The sequence below is a fragment of the Leucoraja erinacea genome, unplaced genomic scaffold (genome assembly GCF_028641065.1).
Source record: "Leucoraja erinacea ecotype New England unplaced genomic scaffold, Leri_hhj_1 Leri_375S, whole genome shotgun sequence".
Classification (NCBI taxonomy): domain Eukaryota; kingdom Metazoa; phylum Chordata; class Chondrichthyes; order Rajiformes; family Rajidae; genus Leucoraja; species Leucoraja erinaceus.
In genome coordinates, this window is record NW_026576276.1 from 83,878 (window position 1) to 99,438 (window position 15,561).

At 44.8% G+C, this 15,561-nt stretch overlaps 1 protein-coding gene across 1 annotated transcript; it reads left to right on the top strand.

The window, feature by feature from the left end:
- Positions 1-872: 872 nt before the first annotated feature.
- Positions 873-2,073, top strand: LOC129693644 (hydroxycarboxylic acid receptor 3-like). Its single transcript, XM_055630429.1, has one exon. It carries the CDS (start codon positions 924-926, stop codon positions 1,959-1,961), a length of 1,038 nt encoding a protein of 345 aa, XP_055486404.1. The 5' UTR covers positions 873-923; the 3' UTR covers positions 1,962-2,073.
- Positions 2,074-15,561: the final 13,488 nt, after the last annotated feature.

The window sequence follows — 15,561 nt, forward strand, 5'->3', positions numbered from 1 at the left end:
CCTCTACCTCATTGCAGACATTGAACTTGGTCTCTGCAACTTATGCGCTACAATGCTGAGAATTATATTCTGCACTCTGTATCTTTCCCTTTGTTTTACCTATTGTTCGTGAGTTTGGCTTGATTGTTTGTATAGTAATGTCAGATTTGAAAGCAACAAAGCTTTTCACTGTACCTCGGTACATATGATAATAATAAACCTAACCCCAAGTAGACCAAATAGCCAAGCAGGTTTCAGAATTCTTACAGCAAACTAGGAAACAAAAAAAACAATACTTTCTTGAAAGGCTTGGATAGAGTGGATGTGGAAAGAATGTTTCCACTAGTGGTAGAGTCTAGCATCAGAGCCCATAGCCCCAGAATAAAAGGACATAGCTTTGGATAGGAGATGAGGAGGTATTTCTTTGGTCAGAGGGTGGTGAATCTGTGGAATTCATTGCCACAGAAGGCTGTGGGGGCCAAGTCAAGGATGTTTTTAAGGTGAAGATTGATAGATTATTGATTAGTGCAGGTGTCACGGATTATGCAGAGACGGCAGGAGAATGGGGGTTGAGAAGGAAAGATAGATCAGCCATGATTGAATGGCACGGTAGACTTGATGGACCGAATGACCTAACTCTGCTCCTATAATTTATGAACGAAACTTGGTGCAGTCTCTTGTGTCTCCAATAAACCCATTCAACATAATCCCAGGTTCCTCAATGTGATTTATGGCTGCCGTGTACCTTGGTAGGATTTCTCAGTGAGTTGTTGGAAGTTTCACAATGTAACTTCTTTTAGCTGTGCGGTTTTGGCCGTGGAACCACCCCAGATCTATGATGCGAAGCATAACACCCCCCCCTTCCTCCCCCCCCCCCCCCCCCGTACATATTACACTGCATCTCATCTTATTCCTCTTTCAAAGTAACTGAGTTTACTTCCACGATGGGTGACGAGAACAAGTCTTGTCCATTAGTGGAGGACATTAACTCATCCTACAATCCGCCAGTGCTCATTTTAACATTTATCTTTGGATTCATTGGAAATGCAATTGCTCTGTGGATCTTCACTTTGCATGTGAAAACTTGGAGATCAAACACAGTGTACGGGTTGAACCTGGCCATCGCGGACACTCTGCTAATCTGCGCCCTACCATTTCGAGTTGACTATTACATCCGTGGGAAAGACTGGATTTTCGGCGATGTTGCCTGTCGCCTGAAGATATTCACGATATTTATGAACCGGGCAGTGAGCGTTGCTTTCCTGGCGGTTATGGCGCTTGAACGCTACTTCAAGGTGATCCACCCTCACCATAAAGTGAGCAAAATGACCACAAGCGGTGCGGTGAAGGTATCCTGCATTGTTTGGCTTGTAACGCTGGCGATGTGTTTGCACGTTTTGACTGAACGTCGCACGTTCCAGCACATGAATGTGACAAATTGTGAGCCGTTCAAACCATTCAAGCCCTTAAGTTCCACAGCGATTTTCACTAACATGGTTTTTATTATTTTCAATTTCCTTTTACCGGCTTCGATCATCCTGTTTTCCACTTGCTGTATCGCCTGGAAGCTAAAGCAGATGAAATCTGAACTGAGGGGCAAATATAAACGAGCAACGAGGCTTGTGGTGGTCGTGGCGACGGTTTTCATCATCTGTTTCTTACCCAGCAACGTTGCTGTAATTGCTGTTTTAATCTCAAACCATGTAAGTAATTGCAAGACGTTCGACGTTACCGTGCAGGTCTTCTGCAACACCCTGTGCATCACTTACTTGAACAGTGTGCTCGATCCGTTTGTGTACTACTTCTCCAGTTCCACGTTCAAGGAAACTCTGAAGAAAGCTCTCATTTCTCACAACATCAGACTTTTCAGATCAACAATTCGCTCAGCTCCACCAAAACCAGAAACACAAGTTGAACCTCAACGATCATCTGTTCTCAACACCTGGGACCATTTACGAACTGAGTCGAATGACAATCTGTGAACCAGCTCCCAATGTTGCTGCTTGCTTTCTTCCAACTTGCTCTGGGGAGAAGGGTCTGGCGGGGCGCTCTCCCTAATATTTTTAAATCTTTTGATCTTCTAATGCAAAAGGCAACCATAGTACTAAAAATATTGCTAGATGCAACCGCGATAACCAGTAAGGAGACACAATGAATTGCAGACGCTGGAGTCTCGATTAGAACACAAAGTGCTGGAGGAACGCAGCGGGTCAGGCAGCATCTGTGGAGGGAATGGACAGACGACGTTTTGAGGATTGAGATCCTTCTTCAGACTTCACGCCATGCCCAATGTCTAGGAAGTCACCGCCAAAGCCTCATTGTTTGCCTTGGACTTTACTTCACAAGTGTGGGGAAGAGAATGAGATCCTTGGCTGGCTTCAAGGTGCAAAGTCCCGCAATCACTCGTTGCCCGATTGGAGTGCCTCAAACACTGAGCCAGGTGTACCTCCTCACCGGTGTTCACTGTGAATGTTCCCTACACCCAGCATGGTTCTTGTCTCCTGCCTCCTCCCGGCTTCACGATATCGCTGATTGCTGGAATAACTCACCGGGTCAGACAACATTTCTGGAGAAAAAAGATGGGTGACATATCCGGTCTGGAAGCTTTCTTCAGACTGAGAGTATGGGTTGGCGGTGAGCGGGGAGAGTTGGAGGGGAGGAAAGACCACAACTCGCCTTCTCTCTCCAGCTCTCTCCCTCCCTCCATCTACCCCTACTTTCAGTCTGAAGAAGGGTCCTGAACCAAAACGTAACTCTTTTTCTCCAGAGATGCCGTCTGACCCACTGAGTTATTCCAGCACTTTGTGTCCATCTTTGGTCTAGTCCAGCATCTGCATCTGCAGTTCTTTGTTTCTTCATCATAACGCTTTTGGATAAATCTTGTTAACAATAAAACAATATTTTGTATGTGGCAACTGGTCATCTTGTGGCACCAGAGAACTGAGGCAGCGGCAGCGGCGACCCGGCCTCAGATCTGGGGCAGCAGCAGTGGCGACCCGGCCTCGGCGCTGGGGCAGTGTTGGGGACCTGTTCTCCGGAGCTCCCGAAACAACAGCTGCGTCCGCTGGACTGGAGGGCGGCAGTTTCGACCACCCCGGGCCGCGGAGTTGAACCGGCCCGTTCGCGGAGCTCGGATTCAGCCGCGGGACTGACATTACTTACCATCACCCGGCGGGGTCACAACATCTGAAGCTTGGATCGCCTTGGCGCAGAGGGAGAATAAGAAGGGATGAGACAAAGACTTAAGACTTTTGCCTTCCATCACAGTGAGGAGGTGCCTGGTGAATTCACTGCGGTGGATGTTAATTTGTGTTTATTGTGTGTTTTTTTCATTTTTACTATATGTAGGACTGCAAGGCAACACAATTTCGTTCAGACCGCAAGTTCTGAATGACAATAAAGGCTACTTTGACTTTGACTTTGACTTTGACTTTGACTTTGACGAGGTGGGGGCTGGCAATCAGGCTGATCAATGATGTCTCACTGGAAGACAGTACAAACTGCTGAGGTGAGCACAAATTGATTGAAAGATGTAGCATGGAAACAGGTGCTTTGTCCCACCGAGCACGCAGACCACCGATCACCCACTCGCTCTAGTTCTTTGTTAACCCATTGACCTCAGTTGCTGACTGTATGGAGGTTGCATGTTCTCCCTGTGACCATGTGGGTTTCCTCCGGGTGCTACAGTTTCCTCCCACATCGCAAAGACATGCAGGTCTGTATGTTAATTGGCCTCTGTAAATTGCCCCAAGTGTGTTGGGAGTGGATGAGAAAGTGAGATAACATAGAACTAGTGTGAACGGGTGATCGGTGGTCGGCGTTGACTCGGTGGGCCAATCGTCCTGCTTCCATGCTGTATCTCTAAACAAGCCAAAGGGCGTTGGCGATATCTATAGGGGGGGTTGCACGGAAGGTCACTAGGTCATAGGGCTCGACGCAAAGAGCCGCTAAATCCAACCTGAAGACATCCGTCATTTCTGGTATATGTTATTAATGCTAGAAACGCGTACGTTCCTACCTGTTAAAAACCGCTAAAATGTTGAATTTATGCGCTGAAAACAATTGTGGGAGTCGGCGTAAGTGTGAGAGACATCGTACCCAACTTCAAAATTCCAAAAGTGAAGCGAAATGAAGGTATAGAGAAGCGAGAACTGAAGGGACAACAGCAGCTAAAGTGCATGTCTCATCTGCGCTAGCCCCACCTGCCCACATTTGATCCATATCCCTCCGAATCTGTCCTATCCATGTACCTGTCTAACTGTTTCTTAAATGTTGTAATAGTCCCTGCCTCAACTACCTCAACTACCCCCTCTGGCAGCTTGTTCCATACACCTACCATCCTTTGTGTGAAAAACATACCCCTCAGATTCCTATTAAATCTTTTGCCCTTCCCCTTAAACTTATGTCCTCTGCTCCTCGATTCACTTACTCTGGGCAAAAGACTCAACCATCTATCCAAATCATGATTTTATACACCTCTATTAGATCATCCCTCATCCTACTCAACGTCTCCCTATAGTTCTGGCCGTCTAGTCCTGGCAACATCCTCGTAAATCTTCACTGTACCCTTTCCAGTTTGATGACATCTTTCCTATAACTTGGTGCTCAGAACTGAATACAATACTCTGAATGCGGCCTCACTAACTTCTTATGCAACTGCAACATGACTTCCCAACTTCTATACTGCACTCTGTGAAACGTCATAGAACAGGGCAAGATTAGCAAGTTTGCTGATGATACAGAAGTGAGTGGTTTTGCAGATAGTGAAGATGGTTGTGAAAGATTGCAGCAGGATTTGGATCAATTATCAATTATCAGATTAACTAGTAGCGTGGATAGGGGAGAACCAGTGGATGTGGTGTATCTGGACTTCCAGAAGGCATTCGACAAGGTCCCACATAAGAGATTAGTATACAAACTTAAAGCACACGGCATTGGGGGTTCAGTATTGATGTGGATAGAGAACTGGCTGGGAAACAGGAAGCAAAGAGTAGGAGTAAACGGGTCCTTTTCACAATGGCAGGCAGTGACTAGTGGGGTACCGCAAGACTCAGTGCTGGGACCCCAGCTATTTACAATATATATTAATGATCTGGATGAGGGAATTGAAGGCAATATCTCCAAGTTTGTGGATGACACTAAGCTGGGGGGGCAGTGTTAGCTGTGAGGAGGATGGTAGGAGACTGCAAGGTGACTTGGATAGGCTGGGTGAGTGGGCAAATGTTTGGCAGATGCAGTATAATGTGGATAAATGTGAGGTTATCCATTTTGGTGGCAAAAATGGGAAAGCAGACTATTATCTAAATGGTGGCCGATTGGGAAAGGGGGAGATGCAGCGAGACCTGGGTGTCATGGTACACCAGTCATTGAAGGTAGGCAGGTTACACTCTTAAACATTGAAGGTAGGCATGCAGGTGCAGCAGGCAGTAAAGAAAGCGAATGGTATGTTAGCTTTCATTGCAAAAATGATTTGAGTATAGGAGCAGGGAAGTCCTACTGCAGTTGTACAGGGTCTTGGTGAGACCACACCTGGAGTATTGCGTACAGTTTTGGTCTCCAAATCTGAGGAAGGACATTATTGCCATAGAGGGAGTGCAGAGACGGTTCACCAGACTGATTCCTGGGATGTCAGGACTGTCTTATGAAGAAAGACTGGATAGACTTGGTTTATACTCTCTAGAATTTAGGAGATTGAGAGGGGATCTTATAGAAACTTACAAAATTCTTAAGGGGTTGGACAGGCTAGATGCTGGAAGATTGTTCCCGATGTTAGGGAAGTCCAGGACAAGGGGTCACAGCATAAGGATAAGGGGGAAATCCTTTAAAACCGAGATGAGAAGAACTTTTTTCACACAGAGAGTGGTAAATCTCTGGAACTCTCTGCCACAGAGGGTAGTTGAGGCCAGTTCATTGGCTATATTTAAGAGGGAGTTAGATGCGGCCCTTGTGGCTAACGGGATCAGGGGGTATGGAGAGAAGGCAGGTACGGGATACTGAGTTGGATGATCAGCCATGATCATATTGAATGGCGGTGCAGGCTCGAAGGGCCGAATGGCCTACTCCTGCACCTAATTTCTATGTTTCTATGTTTCTATAGACTGATCCAGAAGATCAAGATGCACAGGATACACAGAGATGTTGTATAGTGAAATGTAGGTGGGAGGTTCCTTGTGCCTTACATGTGCCTTGATGCCTATGACCTAGAAATGGGACTTGAACATCAGTGTCAAAGTTAGCAACTTACAATAGACCAGCTGATGGGCAGCGCAGTGGCGCAGAGGTAGAGTTGCTGCCTTACGGGGATTGTGGGAGAGTGGGAGGGAGAGTGGGAGGGAGAGGGGGAAGGAGAGAGGGAGAGAGGGAGGTGGGGCCTGTAAACCTCACAGCCTTGGCATTAAAGACAGATATCGGGCATTAGTTTTCCTGCCATCATGAAGAACGTGTAGGAGCCTAAAATCTGTGACATTCAGGTTCAAGAGCAGCTTCTTCCCTACACCCATAAGGCTATTAAACACTACAACCTCGAAATAAGCTCTGAACTACATAGACCTGAAACTGAACTTTTCTTTTGTTGTTTAATGTGGGATTTCCACTTTATTCCTTGGATCACAGGATGCTGAGGTGTGATCTTATAGAGGTGAATAAATCAAGAGGGGACTCATGAGGGTGGCATGGTGGTGCAGCGGTAGAGTTGCTGCCTTACAACGCCAGGTTCGATCCTGACTACGGGTGCTGTCTATGTGGAGTTTGTACATTCTCCCTGTGACCGCATGGGTTTCCTCCGGGTGCTTTGGTTTCACATCTCGTCCCAATGACATGCGGGTTTGTAGTTTAATTCGCTTCTGTAAAATTGTCCCTAGTGCGTAAGATCGAACTCGTGCATGGGTGATCATTGGTCGGTGTGGACTCAGTCGACCAGTTTCCACGTTGTATCCCTAAACTCAGCTAAACTAAACTAAACGAAATATGGTGAATGCACAGTCTTTTAACCAGGGTAGGGAATCAAAAACATGAGGGCATACGTTGTATGTGAGAGGGTCAAGATTTAGTACAAACGTTTTCACAATGAGAGTGGTGGATATAAGGAACTAGTTGCCAGAGGAGGTAGTTGAGGCAGATACCACAACAGCATGTAAAAGACACTTTGACAGGTACATGGATAGGAAAGGTTTAGAGAGATACTAGACTAAGTGGGACCCGTTGGGTCCCATGTTCACACGGGAGGGCTGGTCCCGACGCAATATTCCACCTCTCCACCAATTCCAATATTGGTGGCCAGTGGCGGGGGGGAGGGGAGCTTACTGGAGCGCTGGTATGGGTTCTTGGGGTGGCAGCTCAGTCCCTCAAGCCTGATCTGCTGGCAGCTCACTTACGGCTGGTAGGCTGGCAGTTGACATGACTATTCCTTGAAATTCCATTTCAAGCAGTTGTACAGGGCCCTAGTGAGACCACACTGGGAGTATTGTGTGCAGTTTTGGTCCCCTAATTTGAGGAAGGACATTCTTGCTATTGAGGGAGTGCAGTGAAGATTCATGAGGTTAATTCCCGGGATGGCGGGACTGTCATATGTTGATGGAATGGAGCGACTGGGCTTGTATACACTGGAATTTAGAAGGATGAGAAGGGATCTTATTGAAACATAAAAGATTATTAAGGGATTGGACACGCTAGAGGCAGGAAACATGTTCCTAATGTTGGGGGAGTCCTGAACCAGGGGCCACAGTTTAAGAATAAGGGGTAGGCCATTTAGAACAGAGATGAGGAAAGATTTTGTCACCCAGAGAGTTGTGAGTCTGTGGAATTCTCTGCCTCAAAAGACAGTGAAGGCCAATTCTCTGGATGCTTTCAAGAGAGAGTTTGATAGAGCTCTTAAAGATAGCGGGGTCAGGGGATATGGGGAGAAGGCAGGAACGGGGTACTGAGTGTGGACGATCAGCCATAATCACAGTGAATGGCGGTGTTGGCTCAAAGGGCCGAATGGCCTACTCCTGCACCTATTGCCTATTGTCTATTGTCTATTCACCCCTGATGTATGTCCCTACACAAAGTATTTGGTGGTGGCTATGGACCACATTACATCCTTAAGATGACCATCCTGTTCCAAGTACTGATGAAAGCAAATGTAAGGTCCACAGTAACATATTAAGGATTCTGGTGTTAGTAAAAGACAGATTAGGCCTGCGGCAATTTATAGCATTCAACTAAATGTTAACAATGAATCGTAATTTAAATACTTGACGAAACCTGTCTACAAGGTAAATGTCTGAGGAAGGGCCTACTCTTGACCTATTCCTTTTCACTAGAGATGCTGCCTGAACCGCTGAGTTACTCCAGCATTTTGTTTCTATCTCCGGAGTAAACCAGCATCTGCAGTTCCTTCCTACACGAGGCAAATGATTTGATTTACACGACATGAATTAATTGGATAAATAAAACAACGAGACGGGAATCTGTGGTCAGTGGATATTTTTGTCCAAGAAAGATACATACATCGGAGCTTTTGCATGGCCACAGCGGTGCGGGGGAGAGTTGCTGAAACTTACAACACTTGCAGCGCCGGAGACCTGGGGTTTGATCCCGACTATGGGTGCTGTTTGTACGGAGTCTGTACGTTTCTCCCCGTGACCACGTGGGCTTTCTCCGAGATCTTCGGTTTCCTCCCGCGCTCCAAAGATGTACAGGTTTGTAGGTTAATTGGCTTGGTGTATGGGTAAAATTGTCCCTAGTGTGTGTGGGATCGTGTTAATGTGCCGGGGATTGCTGGTCCGCTGGTGGGCTGAAGGACCTGTTTCCACGCTGCATCTGTAAACTAACCTAAACTAAACTGCCTGGTCCATCACTGGTACTGGCCTCCCCACCATCAAAGGGATCTTATACAAGGCGCTGCCTCTAAAAGGCTGCCAGCATCATCAAGGACCCACACCACCCTGGCCACGCTCTCATTTCATTCCTACCATCGGAAAGAAGGTAAAGGAACCTGAAAACTGTAACGTCCAGGTTCAGGGGCAGTTTTTTCCCCAACATCCACCAGGCTATTGAACACTATAAACACCAACTAAACCACAAACTGAACTGTCGTATTTGCCCTAGGGACCTCAGGCTTTATTTGCACTAATATTGCGTATTTCATTGATTGAACTTTTTTTGTTTATTCTGTTATCTATGAGTACAGGCACCTTGTATTTTATTTGGGGGATACATGCTTGAAAAGCAATGTGTAGATCAATAAACGTGAAAATCAAACATATAGCAGGCACCACTCGCGATTATGGTGCCAGGCATATGTTTGAGTGTGTTATTCTGAAAATAGGAGAGCGTAAATTCATCTTCGGTGCTACTATACTCTGTTTACAGACTGGATACACTGGGTTCGTCCTGACCTCAGGTTCTGTCTGTATGGAGTTTGCTCGTTCTCAATGTGACCTTGTGGGTTTCCTCCGGGTGCTTCGGTTTCCTCCCACATCTCAAAGATGTGAGGGTTTTGTAGGTTAATTCCGTTTTTAAAAATTCTCTAATGCCCCTAGTGTGTAGGGAATGGGTGAGAAAGTGGGATAGAATATGGTTTCAATTTCGTAGGTTTTTTGGATTGAATTATTTTATTTTATCGAGTCCTATCATATCTAATTTCTTTCTTCCAACCTTCTAGCACTGATCAAGCCTTTCTGTTATGGAAGAGGAACGGATTAGTGGCTTTTTGCGATTTGTTTTTGGATGGTTGTTTTATGACTTTTGTACAACTCTCCAATAAATATAATTTACCTAACTCACATTTTTTAGATATTTACAAATTAGACATTTTTTGACGGTTACTCTACCCTTTTTTCCGTTACCACATCAAACCGATATCTTGGAAATGTTTTTATATTTGAATCCTTATCAGAAGGGCTTAATAACGATTATACATTTGATAAAATTAAGAATGACTGGGAAAGAGAACTTCAAACTTCTTTATCTATAGAGAAATGTGAGAAGATTCTTCAATTAGTTAATACTTCCTCAATGTGTGCAAGACACGCTCTGATACAATTCAAGGTGGTTCACGGAGCTCATATGTCAAAAGATAAGTTTGCTTGTTTTTCTGGTCATATAAATCCTACCTGTGACAGATGTAACTCTGAGTGGCCTCATTGACTCATATGTTTTGGTCCTGCCCACTTTTGGAAAAATATTGGAAAGTAAATGTTGATACTATTTCTGTAGTTTTAGGAATTGATTAACAACCTCATCCTATTACTGCAATTTTTGGGCTACCAATGTTAGATTCTACTCATCTGTCCCGTTCCGCCCATCGGCTGATTGCTTTTACCACATTAATTGCCAGAAGATCTATTTTATTTAAATGGAAAGACTCTAATCCTCCAACCACACTCCACTGGTACTCTGAAACGATAGCATGTTTAAATTTAGAAAAAATTAGGAGTAACATTGTTGAACGCTTGGTTAAATTTGATAGGACTTGGGGAAGCTTTATTCAACATTTTCATACGACATAAATTGTCCCCTCTCCAACTGTTATAATAATTATTTTACCCTTATATGGTGGAACGGACTTGACGCCAAACAGGGACTTAAATTGTTGAAATTCTTTACAGCCCAGATTCTGTTTTGTTTTTTCTTTAGTTTAGTGGGCTTTTATTTTTTCGTTTTTTCTCTCTTTTTCTTTTTTTTTCTTTTTATCTTTTTGTTTTATATATATAAGTTCTCATTTAAACACTTAACTATATTATAGAGAGATCTATATTCAATGTGTATTTTGACACTGGACTCATATTTAAGTTATACCTGCCATTAATGTAACCATGATCCCTATGTATCAATATCATTGTTATGTTTATCATTTTTTGTTGTTGTCTTGTTTTTGCTTTTGGAAAAAACTAATACAAAGATTTTAAAAGAAAGGAGAGAAAGTGGGATAGCATAGAACTAGTTTGAACGCATGATCGCTGGTTGGCATGGATTTGCTTATCCAGGGCTTGCACTATTTGATAAGGAACTCAATGGGTCAGTCTAGCATCTCTGGCGAACATGGATACATAACGTTTCAGATCAGGACCCTTTTTCAAATGTTAGAGGTAGGTGCATTTACGACATTTAAAATGCACTTGGACAGGTACATGGATAGGAAAGGTTTGGATGTATATTGGTCAAATGCGGGTAAGTGGGACTAGCTCGGTTTGGCAACTTGGTCGGCATGGATGAGCTGGGCCGAAGGGCCTGTTTCCATGCTATATTTTATGGCATTATATTAAGTGACTAAGGGGATAGAAAGAGCTTTACATTAAGTAACAGTTAGGGGCAGAAAAATCTATAATTAAAAAGACATATTATAGTATTATGTTATCCAAGTTTCATATTCAGCACACCACACATTAGGGGCAATTTACAGAGGACAATTAACCTATAAACCCGCACGTCGTTGGAATATGGGAGGGAATCGGAGCACACGGAGGAAACGCATGCGGTCACAAGTAGAACTTGCAAACTCCGTCGAGACAGCACCCGAGGTCAGCATCGAACCCGGGTGTCTGGTGTTGTGAGGCAGCACCTCTACCGGCTGACCCACAGTGGCCACACCAAATGAGAGAGGGAGAGGAGAGATGGTCACTGTGTGTTTGGTAAATGTATTCCTTCCCATTTTTCAAAAGATGTCCTGAATTAAGAGAATAGAGAAATGGTTGCTCTGCCCATGGTCTTGTGACTAGTGGAACAAGATTCACTGACCTTCCTTTTTCTTGAGATCTTGTGTTACTAAAAATGTTTGTTGCCATCTTACTTAGGCTGCATGTAACTGGAGTGAGATTTCTATATTTATATATTCTATTCTCTTCGCATTAAAATCTAATGCACTAATTATTTGTCTTCCTAATTGCTTCTTGTGGCAATGTCAACTTTCCATTCTTCATGGAGCATGCCACAGATCCAGGTTCGATCCTGACTACGGGTGCTGTCTGTGAGGAGTTTGCCAGTTGTCCCTGTGTCAGCGTGGGATTCCTCCAGGTGCTTCGGTTTCCTCCCACATTCCAATGACGTGCAGGTTTGTCGGTTAATCGACTTCTGCAAAATTGCCTCTAGTGTGTAGGGAGTGGATGTGAAAGTGGGATGTCAAAAAAACTAGTGTGGACAGTTGTTCGATGGTCAGCATGGACTTGGTGGGCTGAAGAACCTGTTTCCATGCTGTATCTCTAAACTCAAAGAAATTTAGCAAGGAATGGAATTGTTTGCTCTATGATTTCTTCTGACTGACAGTTGTCGCCTCCTGCTGGCCAAATCCCCACCCATGATATGGATACAACAAGCTGGAGTAACTCAGCGGGTCAGGCAGCATCTCTGGAGAAATGAAACATGTGACATTATGTAAGATTTATCTTACCTTCCAGAAAGGTTTCTTAATCATAGTAGGTAACCTCATATTTAGTTTAGATTCGAGAGTGACAGAATGGAAACAACCTTCCATGCCCTTCAATGATCACCCGTTCACACTAGTTCCATGTTATCCCACTTTCCCATCTACTCTCTACACGCTAGGGGAATTTACAGAGGCTAATTTACCTCCATACCTGCACGTCTTTGCGATGTGGGAGGAAACCGGAGCACAAGGAGGAAACCCACGCCATCACAGGGCGAACGTGCAAACTCCACACAGACAGCACCTGAGGTTGAAATCGAACCCCGGTCTCTGGCGCTGTAAGGCAGCAGCTCTACCGCTGCGCCACTGTGCCACCAAATGGTTTGTCCAAATGATTTCTCCACCAAATCTATGCCGCACATAATGTTCCATCTGCCCTGCTCATGGCCTTCCTTTAACCTGTACCTTTATAGCCACTTCATATGTTCCTCAGAAGCTGATTTTCCCACTCAGATATATATCTGCAAACGTCACAAGGGTCTGGACTTTCTGACCATTGTCATCTGCTGCTGAGAAGCAGAAATGTGCTCAGAGGATTGCATGGACCCTGTGCAGGCCCGTACGAAGCTTTTCAATGTATGACAGGATTACAAAAATGCATGCATGACAGGATTAAAAGAAACTTAATGTGAAATAATGTGCGTGCTGCGCACATCACGAGTGCGAAGCGTGAAGTTCCTCGATGCCAGGGTCCCACTTAAGGGCCCTGGAAGCTCAGGGGTTTTAGATGTTTTCTGGTGCATTCTGAGCCTTATTTTGGAGCATTTTTGCACCAAATTTATGACCAATATTTCAGAAATTAACAGGAATCTGAGAGGTAGCTTTTTCACACAAAGGGTGCTGGGTGTATGTAACGAGCTGCTAGAAGAGGTAGTTAAGGCTGGGACTATCCTAATGTTTAAGAGACATTTGGACACGTATATGGATACAACAGATTTAGATAGATATGGGCCAAACGCGTGTGAGTGGGACTAGTTTAGATGGGTCATGTTGGTCGGTGTGGGCAAGTTGGGCTGAAGGGCCTGTTTCCACACTGCATCATTCTATGACTAAAAAGTGAAGAAGAAAAATGCATGTATATAAGTAGAGCAGATTTGAAAGAGGAGTGAAGGCAGAGAGAGGTTTATGGGTAGAAAGGAACATCGGAAAGGGGGGGGGGGAGAGTGGGCTTGGGCAAATGGGTGAAGGGGAAATAGTCACAAAGTGCTGGAGTAACTCAGTGGGTCAGGCAGCATCTGCAGAGAATATGAATAGGCGAAGTTTCACAGAGTGCTGGAGTAACTCGGCGGGTCAGGCTGTATCTCTGGCGAACACGGATAGGTGACATGTCACAGAGTGCTGGAGTAACTCAGTGAGTCAGGCAGCATCTCTGGAGAAAAGGTATAGAGTATATTTCGGGTCAAGACCGTTCTTCAGTAATATTCATGATGTGACATGCATAGACATTCCTGAATGTTACCCAAACCATCGTGAGCTTGTTACGGTGCTTGCCCTCTCCTATAACGTCTCTGCTGCTTTGGGTGATGCAGGACAGGACACAAGCTTTGGGGCACGGTGTGAAGCTGCTGCCGTCTGTCCCAGCCTGGTAAAAACCTGGATGGAGTGGATTTGGAGAGGATGTTTCCACTACTGGGAGAGCCTAGGACCAGTGGCCACAGCCTAAGAATTAAAAGACATTCCTTTAGGAAGGAGATGAGCAGGAATTTTTTAAGTCAGAGGGTGGTGAACTGTGGAATTCATTGCAACAGACAGCTGTCTGTGGAGGTCAAGTCAATGGACATTTTTTAGGAGGAGATTGATAGATTCTTGATTGATACGGGTGTCGGAGGTAATGGGGAGAAGGCAGGAGAATGGGTTTGAGAGGGAAAGATAGATAGTCATAGAGTGATACAGTGTGGAAACAGGCCCTTCAGCCCAGCATGTCTCATCTGCACTAGTCCCACCTGCCCACGTTTGATCCATATCCCTCCGAATCTGTCCTATCCATGTACCTGTCTAACTGTTTCTTAAATGTTGTAATAGTCTCTGCCTCAACTACCTCAACTACCCCCTCTGGCAGCTTGTTCCATACACCTACCATCCTTTGTGTGAAAAACATACCCCTCAGATTCCTATTAAATCTTTTGCCCTTCCCCTTAAACTTATGTCCTCGGTTCCTCGATTCACTTACTCTGGTCAAAAGACTCAACCATCTATCCAAATCATGATTTTATACACCTCTATTAGATCATCCCTCATCCTACTCAACCTCTCCCTATAGTTCTAGCCCTCTAGTCCTGGCAACATCCTCGTAAATCTTCACTGTACCCTTTCCAGTTTGATGACATCTTTCCTATAACTTGGTGCTCAGAACTGAATACAATACTCTGAATGCGGCCTCACTAACTTCTTATGCAACTGCAACATGACTTCCCAACTTCTATACTGCACTTTGTGAAACGTCATAGAACAGGGCAAGATTAGCAAGTTTGCTGATGATAGAGAAGTGAGTGGTTTTGCAGATAGTGAAGATGGTTGTGAAAGATTGCTGCAGGATTTGGATCAATTATCAATTATCAGATGTAACTAGTAGCATGGATAGGGGAGAACCAGTGGATGTGGTGTATCTGGACTTCCAGAAGGCTTTCGACAAGGTCCCACATAAGAGATTAGTATACAAACTTAAAGCACACGGCATTGGGGGTTCAGTATTGATGTGGATAGAGAACTGGCTGGGAAACAGGAAGCAAAGAGTAGGAGTAAACGGGTCCTTTTCACAATGGCAGGCAGTGACTAGTGGGGTACCACAAGGCTCAGTGCTGGGACAACAGCTATTTACAATATATATTAATGATCTGGATGAGGGAAAATTGAAGGCAATATCTCCAAGTTTGCGGATGACACTAAGCTGGGGGGCAGTGTTAGCTGTGAGGAGGATGCTAGGAGACTGCAAGGTGACTTGGATAGGCTGGGTGAGTGGGCAAATGTTTGGCAGATGCAGTATAATGTGGATAAATGTGAGGTTATCCATTTTGGTGGCAAAAAGGGGAAAGCAGGCTATTATCTAAATGGTGGCCGATTGGGAAAGGGGGAGATGCAGCGAGACCTGGGTGTCATGGTACACCAGTCATTGAAGGTAGGCATGCAGGTGCAGCAGGCAGTAAAGAAAGCGAATGGTATGTTAGCTTTCATTGCAA

Coding starts and splice junctions, on each gene's coding strand:
- LOC129693644 (XM_055630429.1), top strand. CDS start 924: ATGGGTGACGAGAACAAGTCTTGTCCATTAGTGGAGGACATTAACTCA.